At 47.2% G+C, this 21,685-nt stretch overlaps 3 protein-coding genes across 3 annotated transcripts in view; 2 read left to right on the top strand and 1 right to left on the bottom strand.

Moving 5' to 3' along the window:
• Nucleotides 1-109: 109 nt before the first annotated feature.
• Nucleotides 110-12,528, top strand: mgat4b (alpha-1,3-mannosyl-glycoprotein 4-beta-N-acetylglucosaminyltransferase B; the record flags this gene model as incomplete). Its single annotated transcript, XM_034223657.1, is given in 5 exon segments — nt 110-303; nt 461-539; nt 6,949-7,036; nt 8,458-8,570; nt 10,437-12,528. Coding segments are annotated over 5 exon segments (498 nt in total), but the record flags the coding sequence as incomplete, so codon positions are not given.
• A 2,316-nt stretch (nt 12,529-14,844) lies between these two features.
• Nucleotides 14,845-16,170, bottom strand: LOC117551006 (extensin-like). The gene has a single exon (XM_034223656.1). It carries the CDS (start codon nt 16,168-16,170, stop codon nt 14,845-14,847), a length of 1,326 nt encoding a protein of 441 aa, XP_034079547.1.
• Nucleotides 16,171-18,131: 1,961 nt separating this feature from the next.
• The window catches only part of LOC117551008 (calnexin-like), a 27,452-nt gene continuing 23,898 nt past the window's right edge, over nt 18,132-21,685 (top strand). Inside the window, 1 exon segment of the mRNA XM_034223660.1 lies at nt 18,132-18,145. The gene's annotated coding sequence lies outside the window, so the exon portion shown is untranslated.

The following is a 21,685-nucleotide window of genomic DNA, read 5'->3' as shown; positions in this document are numbered from 1 at the left end:
TACAGTTGATACCTTTGTTAGCATGCTGCTCTCACGTTGGAGGAGGACACTCAGTGTTCCCCAGCAGTGTGTATAGACCTGTATGGCAACCATGTATGTCTGATCTCAGGACAAGGACTTTGGGAAGCAGACGCTCCACAAAGGTCACGCTAACCCCCTAGCAGAGGTCACGACCTCTCTGAAGACCTACCAGCACTTCACTCTGGAGAAGGCCTACCTGGGGGAGGACTTCTTCTGGGCCTTCACCCCCGTCTCAGGGGACTTCATCCGGATACGCTTCTTCACGCCCGTCCGCATCGAGAGGTGGGGATACATAGATATCATAAATAACATCAATAACAACAACAATCACATAAATAACATTTGAGATATTTAAGAACTAGTTTTACACTAGCTTTAATTATTCTATAAAGTAGAGATTTGATATATATTTGTAAACGTCTGTCCGTGTTCCCGTCAGGTTCTTCTTCCGCAGCGGGCACATGGAGCACCCTGGAGACAAACTGTTCAACACGTCTGTGGAGGTGCTGCCGTTCGACGTGAGTTTAACATCATTCCAATAGAGACGGAGAGTTTCTCTTGTTACTGAGAGCAGACTAAAGCCATGCATCACCAATACATGTTCTCTTCCATAAACAAAGCAATTCGTTCACACAATGAGGTGAAACAATCCTAAGATCAGATAAGAAGTACTTTATGGATCCCAATTTGGGAAATGTTTGTGTTTTGCTCAGGTATTCAGCCTTCAGCACGGTTCATCGTTTTCTCCTCTCACCGTCTCCTTTCCCACGGCATCGCTCTACGGCCTGAGTTCTGCTGCTGTCTGTCTTGAGGAGGAGCCAACAAAGCTCCAGCTCTCCTCGTGTCTCTCTGAGTCCTGACTCCATCAGAGCTCCAGCTCTCCTCGTGTCTCTCTGAGTCCTGACTCCATCAGAGCTCCAGCTCTCCTCGTGTCTCTCTGAGTCCTGACTCCATCAAAGCTCCAGCTCTCCTCATGTCTCTCTGAGTCCTGACTCCATCAAAGCTCCAGCTCTCCTCGTGTCTCTCTGAGTCCTGACTCCATCAGAGCTCCAGCTCTCCTCGTGTCTCTCTGAGTCCTGACTCCATCAGAGCTCCAGCTCTCCTCGTGTCTCTTTGAGTCCTGACTCCATCAGAGCTCCAGCTCTCCTAGTGTGTCTCTGAGTCCTGACTCCATCAAAGCTCCAGCTCTCCTCGTGTCTCTCTGAGTCCTGACTCCATCAGAGCTCCAGCTCTCCTCGTGTCTCTCTGAGTCCTGACTCCATCAGAGCTCCAGCTCTCCTCGTGTCTCTGAGTCCTGACTCCATCAGAGCTCCAGCTCTCCTCGTGTCTCTCTGAGTCCTGACTCCATCAGAGCTCCAGCTCTCCTCATGTCTCTCTGAGTCCTGACTCCATCAGAGCTCCAGCTCTCCTCGTGTCTCTCTGAGTCCTGACTCCATCAGAGCTCCAGCTCTCCTCGTGTCTCTGAGTCCTGACTCCATCAAAGCTCCAGCTCTCCTCGTGTCTCTTTGAGTCCTGACTCCATCAGAGCTCCAGCTCTCCTCGTGTCTCTCTGAGTCCTGACTCCATCAGAGCTCCAGCTCTCCTCGTGTCTCTCTGAGTCCTGACTCCATCAAAGCTCCAGCTCTCCTCATGTCTCTCTGAGTCCTGACTCCATCAAAGCTCCAGCTCTCCTCGTGTCTCTCTGAGTCCTGACTCCATCAAAGCTCCATCTCTCCTCGTGTCTCTCTGAGTCCTGACTCCATCAAAGCTCCATCTCTCCTCGTGTCTCTCTGAGTCCTGACTCCATCAGAGCTCCAGCTCTCCTCATGTCTCTCTGAGTCCTGACTCCATCAGAGCTTCAGCTCTCCTCGTGTCTCTGAGTCCTGACTCCATCAAAGCTCCAGCTCTCCTCGTGTCTCTCTGAGTCCTGACTCCATCAGAGCTTCAGCTCTCCTCGTGTCTCGGAGTCCTGACTCCATCAAAGCTCCAGCTCTCCTCGTGTGTCTCTGAATCCTGACTACATCAGAGCTCCAGCTCTCCTCGTGTCTCTCTGAGTCCTGACTCCATCAGAGCTCCAGCTCTCCTCGTGTCTCTTTGAGTCCTGACTCCATCAGAGCTCCAGCTCTCCTCGTGTCTCTCTGAGTCCTGACTCCATCAAAGCTCCAGCTCTCCTCGTCTCTCTGAGTCCTGACTCCATCAAAGCTCCAGCTCTCCTCGTGTCTCTCTGAGTCCTGACTCCATCAAAGCTCCAGCTCTCCTCGTGTCTCTCTGAGTCCTGACTCCATCAAAGCTCCAGCTCTCCTCATGTCTCTGAGTCCTGACTCCATCAGAGCTCCAGCTCTCCTCGTGTCTCTCTGAGTCCTGACTCCATCAAAGCTCCAGCTCTCCTCGTGTCTCTCTGAGTCCTGACTCCATCAGAGCTCCAGCTCTCCTCGTGTCTCTCTGAGTCCTGACTCCTTCAGAGCTCCAGCTCTCCTCGTGTCTCTGAGTCCTGACTCCATCAGAGCTCCAGCTCTCCTCGTGTCTCTCTGAGTCCTGACTCCATCAAAGCTCCAGCTCTCCTCGTGTCTCTCTGAGTCCTGACTCCATCAAAGCTCCAGCTCTCCTCGTGTCTCTCTGAGTCCTGACTCCATCAAAGCTCCAGCTCTCCTCGTGTCTCTCTGAGTCCTGACTCCATCAAAGCTCCAGCTCTCCTCGTGTCTCTCTGAGTCCTGACTCCATCAAAGCTCCATCTCTCCTCGTGTCTCTGAGTCCTGACTCCATCAGAGCTCCAGCTCTCCTCGTGTCTCTCTGAGTCCTGACTCCATCAGAGCTCCAGCTCTCCTCGTGTCTCTTTGAGTCCTGACTCGATCAGAGCTCCAGCTCTCCTCGTGTCTCTCTGAGTCCTGACTCCATCAAAGCTTCAGCTCTCCTCGTGTCTCTCTGAGTCCTGACTCCATCAGAGCTCCAGCTCTCCTCGTGTCTCTGAGTCCTGACTCCATCAAAGCTCCAGCTCTCCTCGTGTGTCTCTGAGTCCTGACTCCATCAGAGCTCCAGCTCTCCTCGTGTCTCTCTGAGTCCTGACTCCATCAGAGCTCCAGCTCTCCTCGTGTCTCTCTGAGTCCTGACTCCATCAGAGCTCCAGCTCTCCTCGTGTCTCTTTGAGTCCTGACTCCATCAGAGCTCCAGCTCTCCTCGTGTCTCTCTGAGTCCTGACTCCATCAGAGCTCCAGCTCTCCTCGTCTCTCTGAGTCCTGACTCCATCAGAGCTCCAGCTCTCCTCGTCTCTCTGAGTCCTGACTCCATCAAAGCTCCAGCTCTCCTCGTGTCTCTCTGAGTCCTGACTCCATCAGAGCTCCAGCTCTCCTCGTCTCTCTGAGTCCTGACTCCATCAGAGCTCCAGCTCTCCTCGTCTCTCTCTGAGTCCTGACTCAATCAGAGCTCCAGCTCTCCTCGTGTCTCTGAGTCCTGACTCAATCAGAGCTCCAGCTCTCCTCGTGTCTCTCTGAGTCCTGACTCCATCAAAGCTCCAGCTCTCCTCGTGTCTCTCTGAGTCCTGACTCCATCAAAGCTCCAGCTCTCCTCGTGTCTCTCTGAGTCCTGACTCCATCAGAGCTCCAGCTCTCCTCGTGTCTCTCAGTCCTGACTCCATCAGAGCTCCAGCTCTCCTCGTGTCTCTCTGAGTCCTGACTCCATCACAGCTCCAGCTCTCCTCGTGTCACTGAGTCCTGACTCCATCAGAGCTCCAGCTCTCCTCGTGTCTCTCTGAGTCCTGACTCCATCAGAGCTCCAGCTCTCCTCGTGTCTCTCTGAGTCCTGACTCCATCAGAGCTCCAGCTCTCCTCGTGTCTCTCTGAGTCCTGACTCCATCAGAGCTCCAGCTCTCCTCGTGTCTCTCTGAGTCCTGACTCCATCAGAGCTCCAGCTCTCCTCGTGTCTCTCTGAGTCCTGACTCCATCAAAGCTCCAGCTCTCCTCGTGTCACTGAGTCCTGACTCCATCAAAGCTCCAGCTCTCCTTGTGTCTCTCTGAGTCCTGACTCCATCAGAGCTCCAGCTCTCCTCGTGTCTCTTTGAGTCCTGACTCCATCAAAGCTCCAGCTCTCCTCGTGTCTCTCTGAGTCCTGACTCCATCAGAGCTCCAGCTCTCCTCGTGTCTCTGAGTCCTGACTCCATCAGAGCTCCAGCTCTCCTCGTGTCTCTGAGTCCTGACTCCATCAGAGCTCCAGCTCTCCTCGTGTCTCTGAGTCCTGACTCCATCAGAGCTCCAGCTCTCCTCGTGTCTCTTTGAGTCCTGACTCCATCAAAGCTCCATCTCTCCTCGTGTCTCTTTGAGTCCTGACTCCATCAGAGCTCCAGCTCTCCTCGTGTCTCTCTGAGTCCTGACTCCATCAAAGCTCCAGCTCTCCTCGTGTCTCTCTGAGTCCTGACTCCATCAAAGCTCCATCTCTCCTCGTGTCTCTCTGAGTCCTGACTCCATCAGAGCTCCAGCTCTCCTCGTGTCTCTCTGAGTCCTGACTCCATCAGAGCTCCAGCTCTCCTCGTCTCTCTCTGAGTCCTGACTCCATCAGAGCTCCAGCTCTCCTCGTGTCTCTGAGTCCTGACTCCATCAAAGCTCCAGCTCTCCTCGTGTCTCTCTGAGTCCTGACTCCATCAAAGCTCCAGCTCTCCTCGTGTCTCTCTGAGTCCTGACTCCATCAAAGCTCCAGCTCTCCTCGTGTCTCTGAGTCCTGACTCCATCAGAGCTCCAACTCTCCTCGTGTCTCTCTGAGTCCTGACTCCATCAGAGCTCCAGCTCTCCTCGTGTCTCTCAGTCCTGACTCCATCAGAGCTCCAGCTCTCCTCGTGTCTCTCTGAGTCCTGACTCCATCACAGCTCCAGCTCTCCTCGTGTCACTGAGTCCTGACTCCATCAGAGCTCCAGCTCTCCTCGTGTCTCTCTGAGTCCTGACTCCATCAGAGCTCCAGCTCTCCTCGTGTCTCTTTGAGTCCTGACTCCATCAGAGCTCCAGCTCTCCTTGTGTCTCTCTGAGTCCTGACTCCATCAGAGCTCCAGCTCTCCTCGTGTCTCTTTGAGTCCTGACTCCATCAAAGCTCCAGCTCTCCTCGTGTCTCTTTGAGTCCTGACTCCATCAGAGCTCCAGCTCTCCTCGTGCCTCTCTGAGTCCTGACTCCATCAGAGCTCCAGCTCTCCTCGTGTCTCTCTGAGTCCTGACTCCATCAGAGCTCCAGCTCTCCTCGTGTCTCTGAGTCCTGACTCCATCAGAGCTCCAGCTCTCCTCGTGTCTCTGAGTCCTGACTCCATCAGAGCTCCAGCTCTCCTCGTGTCTCTGAGTCCTGACTCCATCAAAGCTCCATCTCTCCTCGTGTCTCTTTGAGTCCTGACTCCATCAAAGCTCCATCTCTCCTCGTGTCTCTTTGAGTCCTGACTCCATCAGAGCTCCAGCTCTCCTCGTGTCTCTCTGAGTCCTGACTCCATCAAAGCTCCAGCTCTCCTCGTGTCTCTTTGAGTCCTGACTCCATCAGAGCTCCATCTCTCCTCGTGTCTCTTTGAGTCCTGACTCCATCAGAGCTCCAGCTCTCCTCGTGTCTCTCTGAGTCCTGACTCCATCAGAGCTCCAGCTCTCCTCGTGTGTCTCTGAGTCCTGACTCCATCAAAGCTCCATCTCTCCTCGTGTCTCTTTGAGTCCTGACTCCATCAAAGCTCCATCTCTCCTCGTGTCTCTCTGAGTCCTGACTCCATCAGAGCTCCATCTCTCCTCGTGTCTCTTTGAGTCCTGACTCCATCAAAGCTCCATCTCTCCTCGTGTCTCTCTGAGTCCTGACTCGATCAGAGCTCCAGTTCTCCTCGTGTCTCTCTGAGTCCTGACTCCATCAAAGCTCCAGCTCTCCTCGTGTCTCTCTGAGTCCTGACTCCATCAAAGCTCCAGCTCTCCTTGTGTCTCTCTGAGTCCTGACTCCATCAGAGCTCCAGCTCTCCTCGTGTCTCTCTGAGTCCTGACTCCATCAGAGCTCCAGCTCTCCTCGTGTCTCTGAGTCCTGACTCCATCAGAGCTCCAGCTCTCCTCGTGTCTCTGAGTCCTGACTCCATCAGAGCTCCAGCTCTCCTCGTGTCTCTGAGTCCTGACTCCATCAGAGCTCCAGCTCTCCTCGTGTCTCTGAGTCCTGACTCCATCAGAGCTCCAGCTCTCCTCGTGTCTCTCTGAGTCCTGACTCCATCAGAGCTCCAGCTCTCCTCTTGTCTCTGAGTCCTGACTCCATCAGAGCTCCAGCTCTCCTCGTGTCTCTGAGTCCTGACTCCATCAGAGCTCCAGCTCTCCTCTTGTCTCTGAGTCCTGACTCCATCAGAGCTCCAGCTCTCCTTGTGTCTCTCTGAGTCCTGACTCCATCAGAGCTCCAGCTCTCCTCGTGTCTCTCTGAGTCCTGACTCCATCAGAGCTCCAGCTCTCCTCGTGTCTCTGAGTCCTGACTCCATCAGAGCTCCAGCTCTCCTCGTGTCTCTGAGTCCTGACTCCATCAGAGCTCCAGCTCTCCTCGTGTCTCTGAGTCCTGACTCCATCAGAGCTCCAGCTCTCCTCGTGTCTCTGAGTCCTGACTCCATCAGAGCTCCAGCTCTCCTCTTGTCTCTGAGTCCTGACTCCATCAGAGCTCCAGCTCTCCTCGTGTCTCTGAGTCCTGACTCTCCATTGCTTCAGAAGTTTCCCCCACAGTTTGTGTTGCAGCATAAAACACATGACATTACAAATTAAAGACTAGAAAGTAGAAAATATATATGTTGAATTTACAAATGTGTGTGTGTGTGTGTGTGTGTGTGTGTGTGTGTGTGTGTGTGTGTGTGTGTGTGTGTGTGTGTGTGTGTGTGTGTGTGTGTGTGTGTGTGTGTGTGTGTGTGTGTGTGTGTGTGTGTGTGTGTGTGTGTGTGTGTGTGTGTGTGTGTGTGTGTGTGTGTGTGTGTGTGTGTGTGTTGTGCAGAACATCCAGGCGGAGAAGGAGGCTCTGACGGAGGGCAGAGAGAGAACACCAAAGTATCATCGGACCGAGGACGGTTTCATCCGGATAGGTGAGACACCGGGGGTCAGATCAGGGGTCAGATCAGGGGTCAGATCAGGGGTCAGATCAGGGGTCAGATCGGGGGTCAGATCGGGGTCAGATCGGGGGTCAGATCAGGGGTCAGATCGGGGGTCAGATCGGGGGTCAGATCGGGGGTCAGATCAGGGGTCAGATTAGGGGTCAGATCGGGGTCAGATCGGGGGTCAGATCGGGGGTCAGATCGGGGGTCAGATCAGGGGTCAGATTAGGGGTCAGATCGGGGGTCAGATCGGGGGTCAGATCGGGGGTCAGATCGGGGGTCAGATCAGGGGTCAGATCGGGGGTCAGATCAGGGGTCAGATCAGGGGTCAGATCAGGGGTCAGATCGGGGTCAGATCGGGGGTCAGATCGGGGTCAGATCGGGGGTCAGATCGGGGGTCAGATCGGGGTCAGATCGGGGGTCAGATCGGGGGTCAGATCGGGGGTCAGATCAGGGGTCAGATCAGGGGTCAGATCGGGGTCAGATCGGGGGGTCAGATCGGGGGTCAGATCGGGGGTCAGATCAGGGGTCAGATCAGGGGTCAGATCGGGGGTCAGATCAGGGGTCAGATCAGGGGTCAGATCAGGGGTCAGATCGGGGTCAGATCGGGGGTCAGATCAGGGGTCAGATCAGGGGTCAGATCGGGGTCAGATCGGGGGTCAGATCGGGGGTCAGATCGGGGGTCAGATCAGGGGTCAGATCAGGGGTCAGATCAGGGGTCAACGTTAGGATAAAGTCAAGTTAGACCAATGAACAAAAATAAAAACAGAAGCACTGGATGAGGAGGTCAAATAAAGGCAGAAACACTCATTTGGATTGTTGCCGTTATTATTATTTCACCTTTTGTTATTTTTCTAAGTGACAAGAATACATTTATTAGAATGTTTTTGTAGTTTTGACTTTTTATAAATATTTCATATTAAATAATAAAAAGACACTCGAGAAAATAACACATTTTTGAAATAAGTTTTTTAGAACGATACCTTTTATTATAGTTTAAACTTAGTTAATTTGAATGTATCTACATCGTGTGTTTAAATGAAGTTCATGTTGAGTAAATTTACACATTACATTAGCTTACATTACTATCGTTAAGTTTAAGTAACGTTTTTAAAAATAAACTTTACGTCTCACAGAAACAGGAGGTGTCAGGCAGCCCTCACACACACACACACACACACACACACACACACACACACACACACACACACACACACACACACACACACACACACACACACACACACAGGCAGAGACACAGACACACACACACACACACCCTTAGAGTAAACCCTCTCAGGGATCATCACACTGAAATCACGGGATTTAATATAAAAAGAAAACTTCACACATGTTTTTTAAAATATGTTGCAGTGCATTGTGGGAAACGTAGTTGCTCTCTTGTCCTTCAGGAGCGTTCGGCGGGGGGGTGGCGGAGGGGGAGGTGGACGCCTCCTTCGGCCCGCTGGAGGCGATGAGACTCTCCGTTCTGACAGACTCTCCAGTGTGGGTCATCCTCAGCGAGGTGAGAGCCTCGGGACTCAACCCGTTCTCATTAAGGAACCGCGTCTGAGGAACAGATCTGACGTTCCTTAATGTTCTCTAAAGAAGGGGGTTCCTCAGGGGACTGATGCAGACTAGCTTCCTTGTTGGTATATATGATGTGTACTTTTACGTTTAGTTTTGTTAAGTTAGGCTTGCTTTCAATTAGGGCTGCACGATTTTGGGAAAAAGTCTAATTGGGATTTTCCTGACAGATATTGCGATTCGATTTGCGATATTTGTTCTTAAGCGACCCAACGGAAGTTTATTGTAAAATGCGGCCATATCTCCGGCTAGGAAGGTCGCATCAACGTGCTCCCGTCTCTAGCGCCCCGCAGCCCGAGCTACGAGCGAAATAACTAAAGTTACATGAAACTTCCGTTGCTTTAAAGTCGAGCTTCAGTTTCAGATTCTCCCTGTGATAGAAACACGTGATGGAGCGTTACTAACCTGACGGTTCATCAAAGCATCTGAAGCTCCATTGGAAGCCATCTGGAAAGGGCAGGCACTTTCAAAGATACTTGGCAGGTGATTGGATCAATCTGTCTGTCCCCTTCTATCATGGGCCTCTTCTGATTGGTTAACAATGGCTGGTACATGTGGAGCACAGCGCTTCTGATTGGTGTGGATGACTGACACACAACAACAACAACAACAACAACAACAAAATAATTTAAATTATTATTATTATTTTTTTTTATTTGATAATCGCATCATTTCAAATCACGATTTAAAATCGATTAATCGTTCAGCCCTACTTTCAATCACGTTTAGTGTATCTTTAGTTTAGCTTCACGTTTAATTTAGTTGACATTAAGATAAGGTGTAAGATGCAGACAGATGAATGCTTCAGGTTTATGGAGCACTTAACACTTTAAAGTATTTCTGGTGTTTAAGGGTTAATGCACCAAAGAGCAGTGAAGCCTCAGATTGACCTCTGACCTCTGTTTGAGGGGTTAACCCGTTCTTTGATCATTCACAGGAAGTCTGAATATTGAAAGTACTTAAAACATTAACCCTTTCTAACGGACCGTCCACACAGCAGCGTGCGTTGACGCTTGGAGGTGGGCGTATCTTTTTTTTCAACCAATCACATGAGTCTCCCGCCCCCGACATACAAAGCAATAGCAATGTTAAAACGAAGTAAACTGGATATAAAATCCCCAAACAGGCGAAAACCTACCAGTTTCACCCACTGTCTCTGCCACCTCCCTCCATGCCTCGCTCCTCTAGTTTGTATCCCGGTAGATGAACAGAGACTGATCATACAGCACCGGGTGATTCACTACCGCTATAATGAATTTTCCCTCCATTTTTTGGAATATGAGGAAATGACCTGCGTCGTCTCTCCAGCATACACGCGGTTTGATTGGCTAGTGCTTGTACTGGCAGATTTGCATAAACGGGATTTCATTGGCTGACGCCTCCGTCGAGGCGTCAAAAGTTGAACATTGCTTAACTTTTGACGCCAGCTACGCCAGCAACGCTCCACGTCGCTTCCCAAAATGCAGTTCGGCTAAAAGTGACGTCACCCCATTCAAAGTGAATGGGCAGCAGCGTTGAAAGCTTCAACGCACGCCGCTGTGTGGACGGGCCGTGAGAATAACATATACTTTAATGTTGTCTCTTTGATCCGTTGCTTCCTCCTCTCTCCTGTCCTATGGATTAAGGATTAAAGGATTCTATTTGTATTCCTTTTGGGGTTTTAGGGAGGCCCGTTGTATAATCTAGTGGCGTCTTTCTCTCTCTGTCATCTTTGTGTTTTTGAATGTATTTTTATAATGGATTGTATTCAGTCTTGTGCGTTTACAATAACATATACAACTGTGTTCTCTGCTTTTTCTCCCAGATCTTCATAAAGAAAGCAGAGTGAAGCCCCCCCCCTCTCTTGGGCACAGCACCCCCCTTCAGAGACCCCCCCCTCTCTCTCTTTGGGCACAGCGCCCCCCTGTGGCTGCAGAGAGAAACTGCAGAGAGACTCTCAGATTAACTGGAGACTGTATCAAAGTGTATTTAATGTACATAAAGGTAAACACTGAAACTGGAAACTGCTGCTACCCCCCCCCCCCCACAGTACTCTGTATACAAGTACACACTACCATAGGAATGCCCTCTGTGTGTGTGTGTGTGTGTGTGTGTGTGTGTGTGTGTGTGTGTGTGTGTGTGTGTGTGTGTGTGTGTGTGTGTGTGTGTGTGTGTGTGTGTGTGTGTGTGTGTGTGTGTGTGTGTGTGTGTGTGTGTTCAGACCTTCGCCTTAACGGAGAGACACGAGCAGTTCCCAGAATGCTTTGCTGCCTCGGACCTGAAACTGACGACGGCTGTTTTTTTAACGAATCTTGAAGTGTATTTTATTTACTGCGGCCTTCACGACTCTCTCTCTGGTTTCATCTGTACTGCAGTACTGAGAGGTACTTTAAATACTGAGAGGTACTTTAAATACTTTAATATACTGGGAGGTACTTTAAAATACTGAGAGGTAGGCTACAATATTTCAAAAATACTTTAATGTACTTTAAGTTATTTTTATATTGTGCAGTACCTTAATGTTGAAATTACTTTAATTTACTTTAAAGCACTTTGATATAATTAAATGTACTTTACTGTATTTTCATTTATTTTACAGTACCTCATTGAAGTACATTGATGTACTTTACACTACTTTGATGTACTTTGATGTAGTTTACAGTACTTTAAAGTACTCTGCTGTACTGCAGTATATCACACACGTCAACTCGTCTCATCTTCAGTCTCTCTTTCAGACTTTTGGTAAAAAAATAGTAGAAAATGATATAAAAAGATAAAGAATCTCCCCACATGTGAATGAGCCCTCCTCTTCATCTTCTGGTATCATTCAGCCCTCCTCTTCATCTTCTGGTATCATTCGTGTTTCCTCAGATTATTACGTTTGGCTCTTAAAGGTGGGGTAGGTAAGTTTGAGAAACCGGCTCGAGACACTTGTTGTTATATTCCATGGAATGCTCTGAACATCCCGATAGCAATGAATATCTGAAGTGCTTTGAAGCCGTAGCACTGTGAAAAGCACGACCAATCATCTGAGCCGGCTAAAGTAACTGGATGTCCTACCTGCCTGTCAGCCTTCCATCTGTGCACAAACTCATCTCGTGCCCTCATTGGTCATGTGCGCGTTCGTGTGTGTTGGAGGAGGGGCTCTGTAAGGAAGTGGCAGATTTGTTCCGGCTGTGTATTTTCAAATTCTAGCGCACTCGAGCTGGTTTCTCCAAATGTACCTACCCCACCTTTAACACTTTGTTTGTTCTCAATGATCGACAACCTTTAGTTATGTTAGTTAGGAGTATAATAGTGACGTGACGTTCGCGAACGAACCGAGTCGTACCAAAGAGCCGTTCTTCTTATCGTTGGTTCTCTGCCGGCCATAAATCCACTCGCCTTTACGGCAACCTGCTTTCCTGAATGTTCCGTAGATGACGGCGTAACGCGTGCTGCTTGAGCAGGAGTTCGGCTGCCTGAGAGATGTAGCAAGTTATACATTTTTCTGTGAGTAAAAGTAGATTCCTGGCAATACAGTCACTCATTATCCTGGTGATTATTTCACAGATAAACCTATTAACCCCGCCCCCTATTGCCCCCGCCCCTATCAACCCCACGGCTCTTTTGAACGGCTCTCTAGTTTTACGACCTTTAGTTGACCTCCTGTTGTTTTTATTTTTGTTTATTGTTCCAACTTGACTTCTTAGGCTCAGGCCACACGAGGACGAAAACGGCTAAACGCATAGGATTAACGCAATCGCAAAAAAGCTTCCGTCCACACGCAATATTCACCGGATAGTGTCTGTCCACACGAGACAGCTCCGTTTAGCTCCAACCGCTGGAGAAGCTGCAGTACATATGCCGAGCCTGTACGTGGCGCTGTAACTTCCTCCACAGAAGCAGCGAAGAAGCATGGTTGTCATGGTTGCCCTTCTGTTTATTCTCCGCGGTGGGGGCCGAGGGAACCGGGCAGAGTTTTTCGCCAGTCAACGTGAATTAAAGTTGAAATCTTCCGAAAAAATTATAAAAGTGCCGGTCAAAGGTCTTCTTTGTTATTTATTGAGCTTTAAAACAAATGAATAACGACTCTATATAATATAATAATAAAATACACGGAGCCTCTCGTTTTCCTCCCTCTCTTCGGACAGCGTCAGTGTCTGTTTCATGCAGCAGCTGATCCAGTAATGAATGACCCGGCCGACAGTAAAAATAAACACATGTATAACCAGTAGCGTGGCGTGGGGAAAAAATTAGGGGAAGCCAATAATACGTCCTTTCTTTTGGGTCGGGGGTGTGGTGGTCAATGTAATAACGTAACCAGATGAGTGATTACAGCACCCGGTATCATTTTACACACATTTGTATCAGATGCAGGACTTACACACGCCTGTTATCTAACCGACAGGTCCGCACGTACTCTCCAGCCCAAACTCTAATAAGCATTCATTCACAAACTAAATCAGGAGACCTTTAACGTTTTACGTCCGATTCGCTCCTTTGTTCCTCGCTGTACACAGCTCCAGTTTGGGCATCAGCCTGTCATCAGATTGTATTTGTTGTTGCTGCTGTAGCGGAAGTTTAGTACAATTACTTTTGATGAAATACTCCAAATCTCCACCCTCCATAATTGCACTTGCTTCAGTTGCTTGCTACTTTCTAACGGCGGTGAGAGTGGTGCAGCGACGCTATCTATCTTCTATCGATTAGATTTATGATTCGAAAATTCTAAAAGTAGGGTAGACATGTGGATATTATCCGACTGAACAAAACGTGCATTTATCTAACAGGTTCGTTTTCCACTGACCTTATTTCGAGCTATTTTCCTAAATCCTATGGAGAAATCCCATTGCTTTCTGTGGAGGGAAACCGAGCGCAGCTTACTTCCGGATTTTAGGATGCGTCACTGCAACACTAAGTTGATGCGATTTGATTGGATTGTGAGGCAAGGGAAGCCAGCCGCCTCTGGCTTCCCTTGGCATGGCCCTGACCAATCACAGGTTGGCAGGGGCATCACGTGAGCCTCATCTGATTGGTCAATCCCTCCATTTTTTTTCACCAAGGGAAGACAGATTCGGCTGGCCTCCTCTCGCAACAGAGAGTGCAATCTACTGTTTCGCCATAACATGTAGAGGGGCGCTGTTTCACTCTTTGTAAAATACTCAATGAGAATGGGGGAGCGACGGGCCGGCAACAACACACAGCAAAGGAGAATTATCGAAACAAAACAAAGTGTTTTTATTTATTTATTTAAATTATAACTACAATCCGAAAAAACAGGGGAAGCCTGGCTTCCCTTGGCCTCCGGGAGAAAACGCCACTGTGTATAACTAGTTTAGGTAGTTTGAGAGGTGTCTCCGTCCTGTCAGATTAGACTTCACTCGCGTGTATGTCCATATCGAGAGAAGGATAAATAATCTGAATTCAGTGTGCAGTTTACTTTGACGCGGGGGTGAGCAGCAGAGGTGGGGAGAGGCGGGGCTATTGCCTCATCATTATCAGAAAATGATCGTATAGGGCGTACACACGGAGCCGTTTGACCCCCCAGAGCGTTGCGTATGCCGTTCTATCCACCTTGGGACCCGTTATCGTTTCCTCAGTCGTTTAGTGCCGTATTCGGTCGTCCTCGTGTGGCCGAACGGTCTATATGACACTAAACAGTAACGCAAACGACCGTTTTCGTCCTCGTGTGACCGGGGCCTTATCCTTATCCTAACCCCTGCTTGGATTTGACCCCTGATTTGACCCCTGATTTGACCCCGGTGTCTCACCTATCCGGATGAGAGACGTTCAAACTCCCATAGTGTATAATAAAATAAGGAAAACAACCTGCAGCTAGCGCCTGCTTCATATTGAAATTCTATCAATTCAAACAACATTTCATGCAATTTAAACGTCTTTTTCAACCGAATGTGACCCATCAATGCGATTCAAATAAACACCCTGGAGTTATTGAAGTGCACTAATGCATCTATGGGAACAAACAGAGTGATTTGAGGCAGAAATACATTTATTTCCATCAGTTTAGTTGCAGATATTTAGGAAACGTGGAGCCTCTGGAGCTCCTTCCTCTGTGGGATGCTCTGAATGCATTGCTATAATCTCCTGTGTCTTTTCTATCCTTTAGATATTTAAATGATCTCATGAATTTATCCGATCCGTGACTTGTAATAAAGACAGAAATTTAAAAATCAAACAAGTGTCCGCCTCACGTCTCTCGTTTCATCTCAGAGGAAAACCCAAAGTGTGTTTTACAGAAGACGGGAAATTAAAGTGTATTTCATTTGGTTTTTAAAGAAGTCATGTGACAGGGAGGTGGGACCCCGACATGTGACGGGAGGTGGGACCCCGACATGTGACGGGAGGTGTGACCCCGACATGTGACGGGAGGTGTGACCCCGACATGTGACGGGAGGTGGGACCCCGACATGTGACGGGAGGTGGGACCCCGACATGTGACGGGAGGTGGGACCCCGACATGTGACGGGAGGTGGGACCCCGACATGTGACGGGAGGTGGGAGCCCGACATGTGACGGGAGGTGGGACCCCGACATGTGACGGGAGGTGTGACCCCGACATGTGACGGGAGGTGGGACCCCGACATGTGACTGGAGGTGGGAGCCCGACATGTGACGGGAGGTGGACCCCGACATGTGACGGGAGGTGGGAGCCCGACATGTGACGGGAGGTGGGAGCCCCGACATGTGACGGGAGGTGTGACCCGACATGTGACGGGAGGTGGGACCCCGACATGTGACGGGAGGTGTGGACCCCGACATGTGACGGGAGGTGGGACCCCGACTGTGACGGGAGGTGGGACCCGACATGTGACGGGAGGTGGGAGCCCCGACATGTGACGGGAGGTGGGACCCGACATGTGACGGGAGGTGGGGCCCGACATGTTGACGGGAGGTGTGACCCCGACATGTGACGGGAAGGTGGGACCCCCCGACATGTGACGGGAGGTGGGAGCCCGACATGTGACGGGAGGTGGGGACCCCGACATGGACGGAGGAAGGTGGGAGCCCCGGACATGTGACGGGAGGTGGGAGCCCGACATGTGACGGGAGGTGTGACCCCGACATGTGACGGGAGGTGGGAGCCCGACATGTGACTGGAGGTGGGAGCCCGACATGTGACGGGAGGTGGGACCCCGACATGTGACGGGAGGTGTGGACCCCGACATGTGACGGGAGGTGTGACCCCGACATGTGACTGGCGGTGGGAGCCCGACATGTGACGGGAGGTGGGACCCCGACATGTGACGGGAGGTGGGAGCCCGACATGTGACTGGAGGTGGGAGCCCGACATGTGACGGGAGGTGGGACCCCGACATGTGACGGGAGGTGGGACCCCGACATGTGACGGGGGTGGACCCCGACATGTGACGGGAGGTGGGACCCCGACATGTGACGGGAGGTGTGACCCCGACATGTGACGGGAGGTGGGACCCCGACATGTGACGGGAAGTGGGACCCCGACATGTGACGGGAGGTGGGACCCCGACATGTGACAGGAGGTGTGACCCCGACATGTGACAGGAAGAAGACCCCCCAAACTCATTGTCAAAGGTCATTGTGCGTAGTTGTGTGTCTCTTAGTGGACATTTGAGGTTGTGTGCTTACATTTTTCGATGTTTTGTATTTTCAGCGGCTTTGTTTCTGTTCTTGTTTTACGTTTATTCTCATTTTGATCACTTGTGAGTTATTTTGCATCTATTTTAAGACATTATGCATCTTTGGAGAAGTTCTTATGCCACTTTCTGTCTATGTTCTGGTTGCTTTATGCCTCACATTGTGGTAATTTCACAACCACAGTGGTTTAGCGCCCCCTAGTGGTCCTTCTGCATCTCTTCAGTGTGTTTGCATCTAACTGGTTGTTTTGCGTGTAACATTTTGCATTTCTTACTAGTAACGTTGGTTCCCTTTGTTTTTGTGCAGGCCTATCGGTGTGTAAAGAGACTTTTCCACATCCTAAAAGCATGAATCACTATTCACACACACACACACACACACGCACGCACGCACACACACCGAGGATCCCTCCCACTCCCACATGGGTCTGCACTCTGCACACACTGGTGATCTGTGTGAAAACAAAGCTCAGTAACTAATGCAGTGTGTAAATCATCAGGGAGTAATGAGGGTCTCACGGTGCTCGCAGAGAATAGAGGAGTAAAAGCAGAGGAGGTCACATGGAGGGAGATCACATGACGCCATGCTGCAGAAACGGGGGGGGGTTTAGAGTCAGTAGCTGTTTTCTTAAAGATAGTAAAAACATTACAAAAAATTAAGAACTCAAATCCGCTTAAATACAATAAAAACACATTCAATAAAAAACGGAACAGGGTTAAGTAAAATGGATAGGGAAGCTTCTTTAAAAAATGAATATATTATATTTAACAGAAAATTCGATGATCAGTTAATCTTCTTTTTTTGTGTAATATTTCACGCAAAAAATGTACAGATTTATTTTCTCTGTTTGGATTTTTGTGTATATTTATTTAATTTATTTAAAGACATTTAAAGATATCACAATAGCTGCAAGTCGATAGACAGAATGGGTATTTATTCAATTTAAAATAAGGTGATTTAGTCCACACTCATCCAGACTATACATGGTTATTATTATTTTATATAAAATATTATTTTATAATTGTATTTTTTGAATTTGTGTATTTTTTTCTTTCTGTATTCTTTAGTATTTTTTTATATATTTATTTTTGAATATTTTATATATATATTTTTGATACTTTTTTTTGTATATATATTTTTAGCTAGATATATTTATTTTTTCATTTGTTGTATCTTTTCTCTTGTTCAATAAAACAAATATTAATATGATAAATGTACATTTTCTTTTCATTTTTTAATTACAGCAAAAGTTAGACAGAGAATATACAATTTTAAAAAACAATAGTAAAAATTCATAAATTATTTATTTTACTTTTGTCCATTTGTATGTATTCTTAATTGTTTCTGGTGGGTTACCTCGTGTTGTTTTAAGGGGTCCAGCCTTCAGACATCTCTAAGGTCTGCTTTAAACACCCTGAAAAGGTGCTAAATATAATGAGAGGAAGTGAATTCCGCAATAAAACGTCACTTTGCACACGATTTCAATACTATCATTTATGTAAATAACACATATGACGTCGTGAAAGCACATTCCTAAAATAGGAAATGTCTTAATTAATCTAATAATACTCATAAAGTGTAAAATACCTAATGATTATAGACTGTAATTTTAAACTAATGTAATATAATAAAATCAGTTAAAATCTCATCCATCAAGCCCCTCGTTCCAGCCAATCGGTGCGCCCTTACCCCTCTCAAGTCGACCAATCAGCGCTGTCCACGAGGTTCAGCTCCGGTAGAGGGCGGGCACCTTCTCGTCCGACTGAGATTCCCCGTCGACCAATCCGGTGTTGACAGTTGCCAGGAAACGTCAGATGTAGCCAATCAGCGACGGCAGGGGGGAGTTGAGTTGTGCCCTCCGATACCCCACGTGACGCTCCTCAGTAGTTCCCAGGCGGTCAAACATCCAACATACGAGGTGAGTAAAGAGACCGAAAAAATACTATCTTTACGGGTAAACACAGCGGGATAGCACCGCCTTACGACAAATGTGGTGTTGTTTAAACCGTCTGTGTTCTTATGTGTTGAAAAAGTCAGTGTTTTAGCCGTTAGAAATTAAGATGTTCCTTCCACAGCATGCTGTTAGCATAAGTGGCTAATTAACTACAGGTGAAATGAGCTAGCTCGTTAGCATGCTGCTTTAAACACTAAATATAACACATTAAACATCTAAAGGAGAGTGTTTCTTTACGTCCAGGGGAATAAAAGTGTACTTGTGTTTGTTTAAAGAAACCTGAAGTCTATGTGGCTTCTCCTTAGCAGCACCGAAGCTAATGCTAAGCTAACCTAATCTGACGTGTTCGTATTAAATGAGGGTGGAGATTTATTATCTGAAGTAACAAGCAAATGTGAGTTAAAATGTAAAATATCAAGCGATGCAAAACACGGGTTGATATCCACGAATGAATGAGTATGTCGGGAAGCATGTTAGCTTCTTATGTCTCGGCAAATGCACTTTAAAAAACGTAAAACACCTGATTTACAAATGGACTAAGAAGTGCTAAAATGGCTAAAGATGCCAAATATTAAAAGCTAGGTGTGTTGGAAACGAGCATAAAAAAGAACAAGGCTGCCAACTACTGATTATATGCCAACTGTCAATTACTTATCTCCCTGAATGGCAGTTAGCATGTCACATGACTCGAATAAAGGGGTTTATTCCCAGGTAACTTCAGTAAAATGATTCTAAAATAAATGAAGCTAGGTCTGTTGGAATAAATCATAAAAAGGTCCAAGGCTGCAAACCAATGATTATATGCAAGCTGTCAGTTAGCTATCTCCATTAATCATTCACTTTACACACAACCCTTAAATATGTTGCATTTAAAATGATAATAGCATGACTGAAGGAGCTGCAAAGTGAGAAACTGTTTCCTCTCTAAAAGACATGGCACATGTATGCATCCTTAAATCTCCCTTAAACAATCTTAACTTTCTAAAAAACCCTTAAACCTCCCTGAAACTGTCCTTGAATCTCCAATAAAGACCCTTAAAATACACTTAAGCATCCTTAAATCTCCCTTAAACAATCTTAACTTTCTCAAAACCCCTTAAACCTCCCTTAAACCACCAGGAAATGTCCTTGAATCTCCCTAAATACCCTTCATAAACACTAAAGCATCCTTAAATCTCCCTTAAACTATCTTAACTTTTTCAAAACCCCTTAAACCTCCCTGAAAATGTCCTTGAATCTCCCTAAATACCCTTAAAATAAACGTAACATCTTCTACACCCCCGATACCGGGGGGAAAAAACGCGTCATCAGCAGGAAACAGCGTCTGAGCGCTTCTTAATATTCAATAAACTATGAATGTTTTATGTAACGGGAAGAAACTCAGCTAACTGATCTTTTTTAATGAATTTTTTTTTAAAAGCCCACAAAGCTAGCGCTGAGCCTATGAATTAGCCACGAGCGAAAAAATGCTAATGCATTACTGCACAGAAACTCACTCATAACACGCTTATTGCTTATCGTAGCTGCACGTCCAACCCATCGATCTGATCGTGAGATGACACAGAATCGATCGGTGCATACATCATCACTCCATGATAAGAACTCGCAAAGCTATTAACGAGAACAGACATCAAAACATGTGGCGCTAGGTAGCTAAAACCGGCAACATGGCTCACCTGTGTGGTAATCTGGTCAAAAGTGGTCTTCAATGGCATTAAAACGATAGAAACGCTGCTGAAGTTAATCCATAGGTTAATCCAATGTGTCTGAGTCCCTTTGAATGATTTCTGATCATCCATAAGCAATAAACCTGCTTTTCCGTTTCCAGATGTCAGAGCTAGAGACAGCTTCACTCTGATGCAAACCTGCATGCGTAAAGCCCCCACCTTTTTTTTTTACCATGTGTGTGAGTGGGGAAATCCCCCTTCGATTCTATTGGCTCTAACGGTCAGAAAGATGTCAATCACCAAAATCGACCAATGGGTTCCAGAGAAACGGTAAAACCCCATTTCCAAATCACCTCAGAGGTGGAGTTTTTTGCAAAATCTGTCTAAAAAGGTCAAATATCACTTGTTTTGCATCAATCTTGATACAGGGTACTTATTATATGTTGTACTTTGGATTCCTAAAGCTTTTAGTCTACCTTACCATCATCCAAGGTTAGTTTTCACTATAAGTACAAAATAATTTTTGGACGGACACTATCATTTACAGTTTGTTCAATCTGAATTTTCTTTAAAATAAACATCTATATTGATTCTGACTTTTCTACATCCAACTCACAGGTTTATCATTACTTTGAGAACAAAGGTTATTAATTTAACCCTTTTTAGAAGATATGGTCATTTGTTCTGGGAATGTCATTTTGGAGCCTGAGACCTGGAAAACGGGCTCGGGGCTAAACTGGTTAAGCATCCTTTAATCTCCTGCAAACAATCTTAACTTTCTCAAAACCCCTTAAATCTCCCTTAAACCACCAGGAAATGTCCTTGAATCTCCCTAAATACCCTTCAAATACACTTAAGCATCCTTTAATCTCCTGCAAACAATTATAACTTTGGCATAATATATTTTGGACGCAAGATGCAAACTGTCAATATAAATAAATACAAATCAATAGTGTGAAATGGATTGAAGCTCTGTAGGTGATTACCTGCTTAGAAACACATCAACATGTCGAGGAGCACACGTAGTTAACTGTTGAATTTATTTGTACATTTAATAATAAAATGGCACAAAATGGCCGTCATACTTTTCTTAAAAAAGACAAAAAATTATCAGAAACATTTTTGTAAAAACCTTTTTTACAAACAGACATATTTTTCCTTCTCCATCTTTGTTTCCTTTCCTCACCTCCTCTCTTCTTTCCTTTCCTTCCCTCCCTTTGTTTCCTTTCCTCACCTCCTCCCCTCTTTCCTTTCCGTCCCCTACCTCCATTTGTTTCCTTTCCTCACCTCCTCCCCTCTTTCCTTTCCGTCCCCTACCTCCCTTTGTTTCCTTTCTCGTCTCTCTTCTTATTATGTAATAAATCACCGACTAGATTTTAGTGCACATAACCCCGAGTATTTCTCTCTCTCTTCCAAACTGTAATAACCCTGCAGTGAGGTACATTCCTTCCCTCGTGATGAATCCAGTCCGACCGGATCGACCTGCTGCTCCTCTTCAGGGCCACGTCTATTTCAGCCGGAGGAGCAGGAGACTTAGAAACACTGCACTTACTTTAAAGTTACCTTAAGGGGGACCTATCATGCAAAGTCCACTTCTTCACGTCTCTTCTACATCAACATGTGTCCCCTCTTCTTCATGTCTCTTCTACATCAACATGTGTCCCCTCTTCTTCATGTCTCTTCTACATCAACATGTGTCCCCTCTTCTTCATGTCTCTTCTACATCAACATGTGTCCCCTCTTCTTCATGTCTCCTCTACATCAACATGTGTCCCCTCTTCTTCATGTCTCTTCTACATCAACATGTGTCCCCTCTTCTTCATGTCTCTTCTACAT

This window comes from Gymnodraco acuticeps, unplaced genomic scaffold (genome assembly GCF_902827175.1).
Source record: "Gymnodraco acuticeps unplaced genomic scaffold, fGymAcu1.1, whole genome shotgun sequence".
In the NCBI taxonomy this organism is placed as follows: Eukaryota; Metazoa; Chordata; class Actinopteri; order Perciformes; family Bathydraconidae; genus Gymnodraco; species Gymnodraco acuticeps.
This window is presented reverse-complemented; position numbering and strand designations above follow the sequence as displayed.

What these genes read in the sequence shown, in the direction of transcription:
- LOC117551006 (XM_034223656.1), bottom strand. Translation starts at nt 16,170, where the DNA reads ATGACCTTTGACAATGAGTTTGGGGGGTCTTCTTCCTGTCACATGTCG.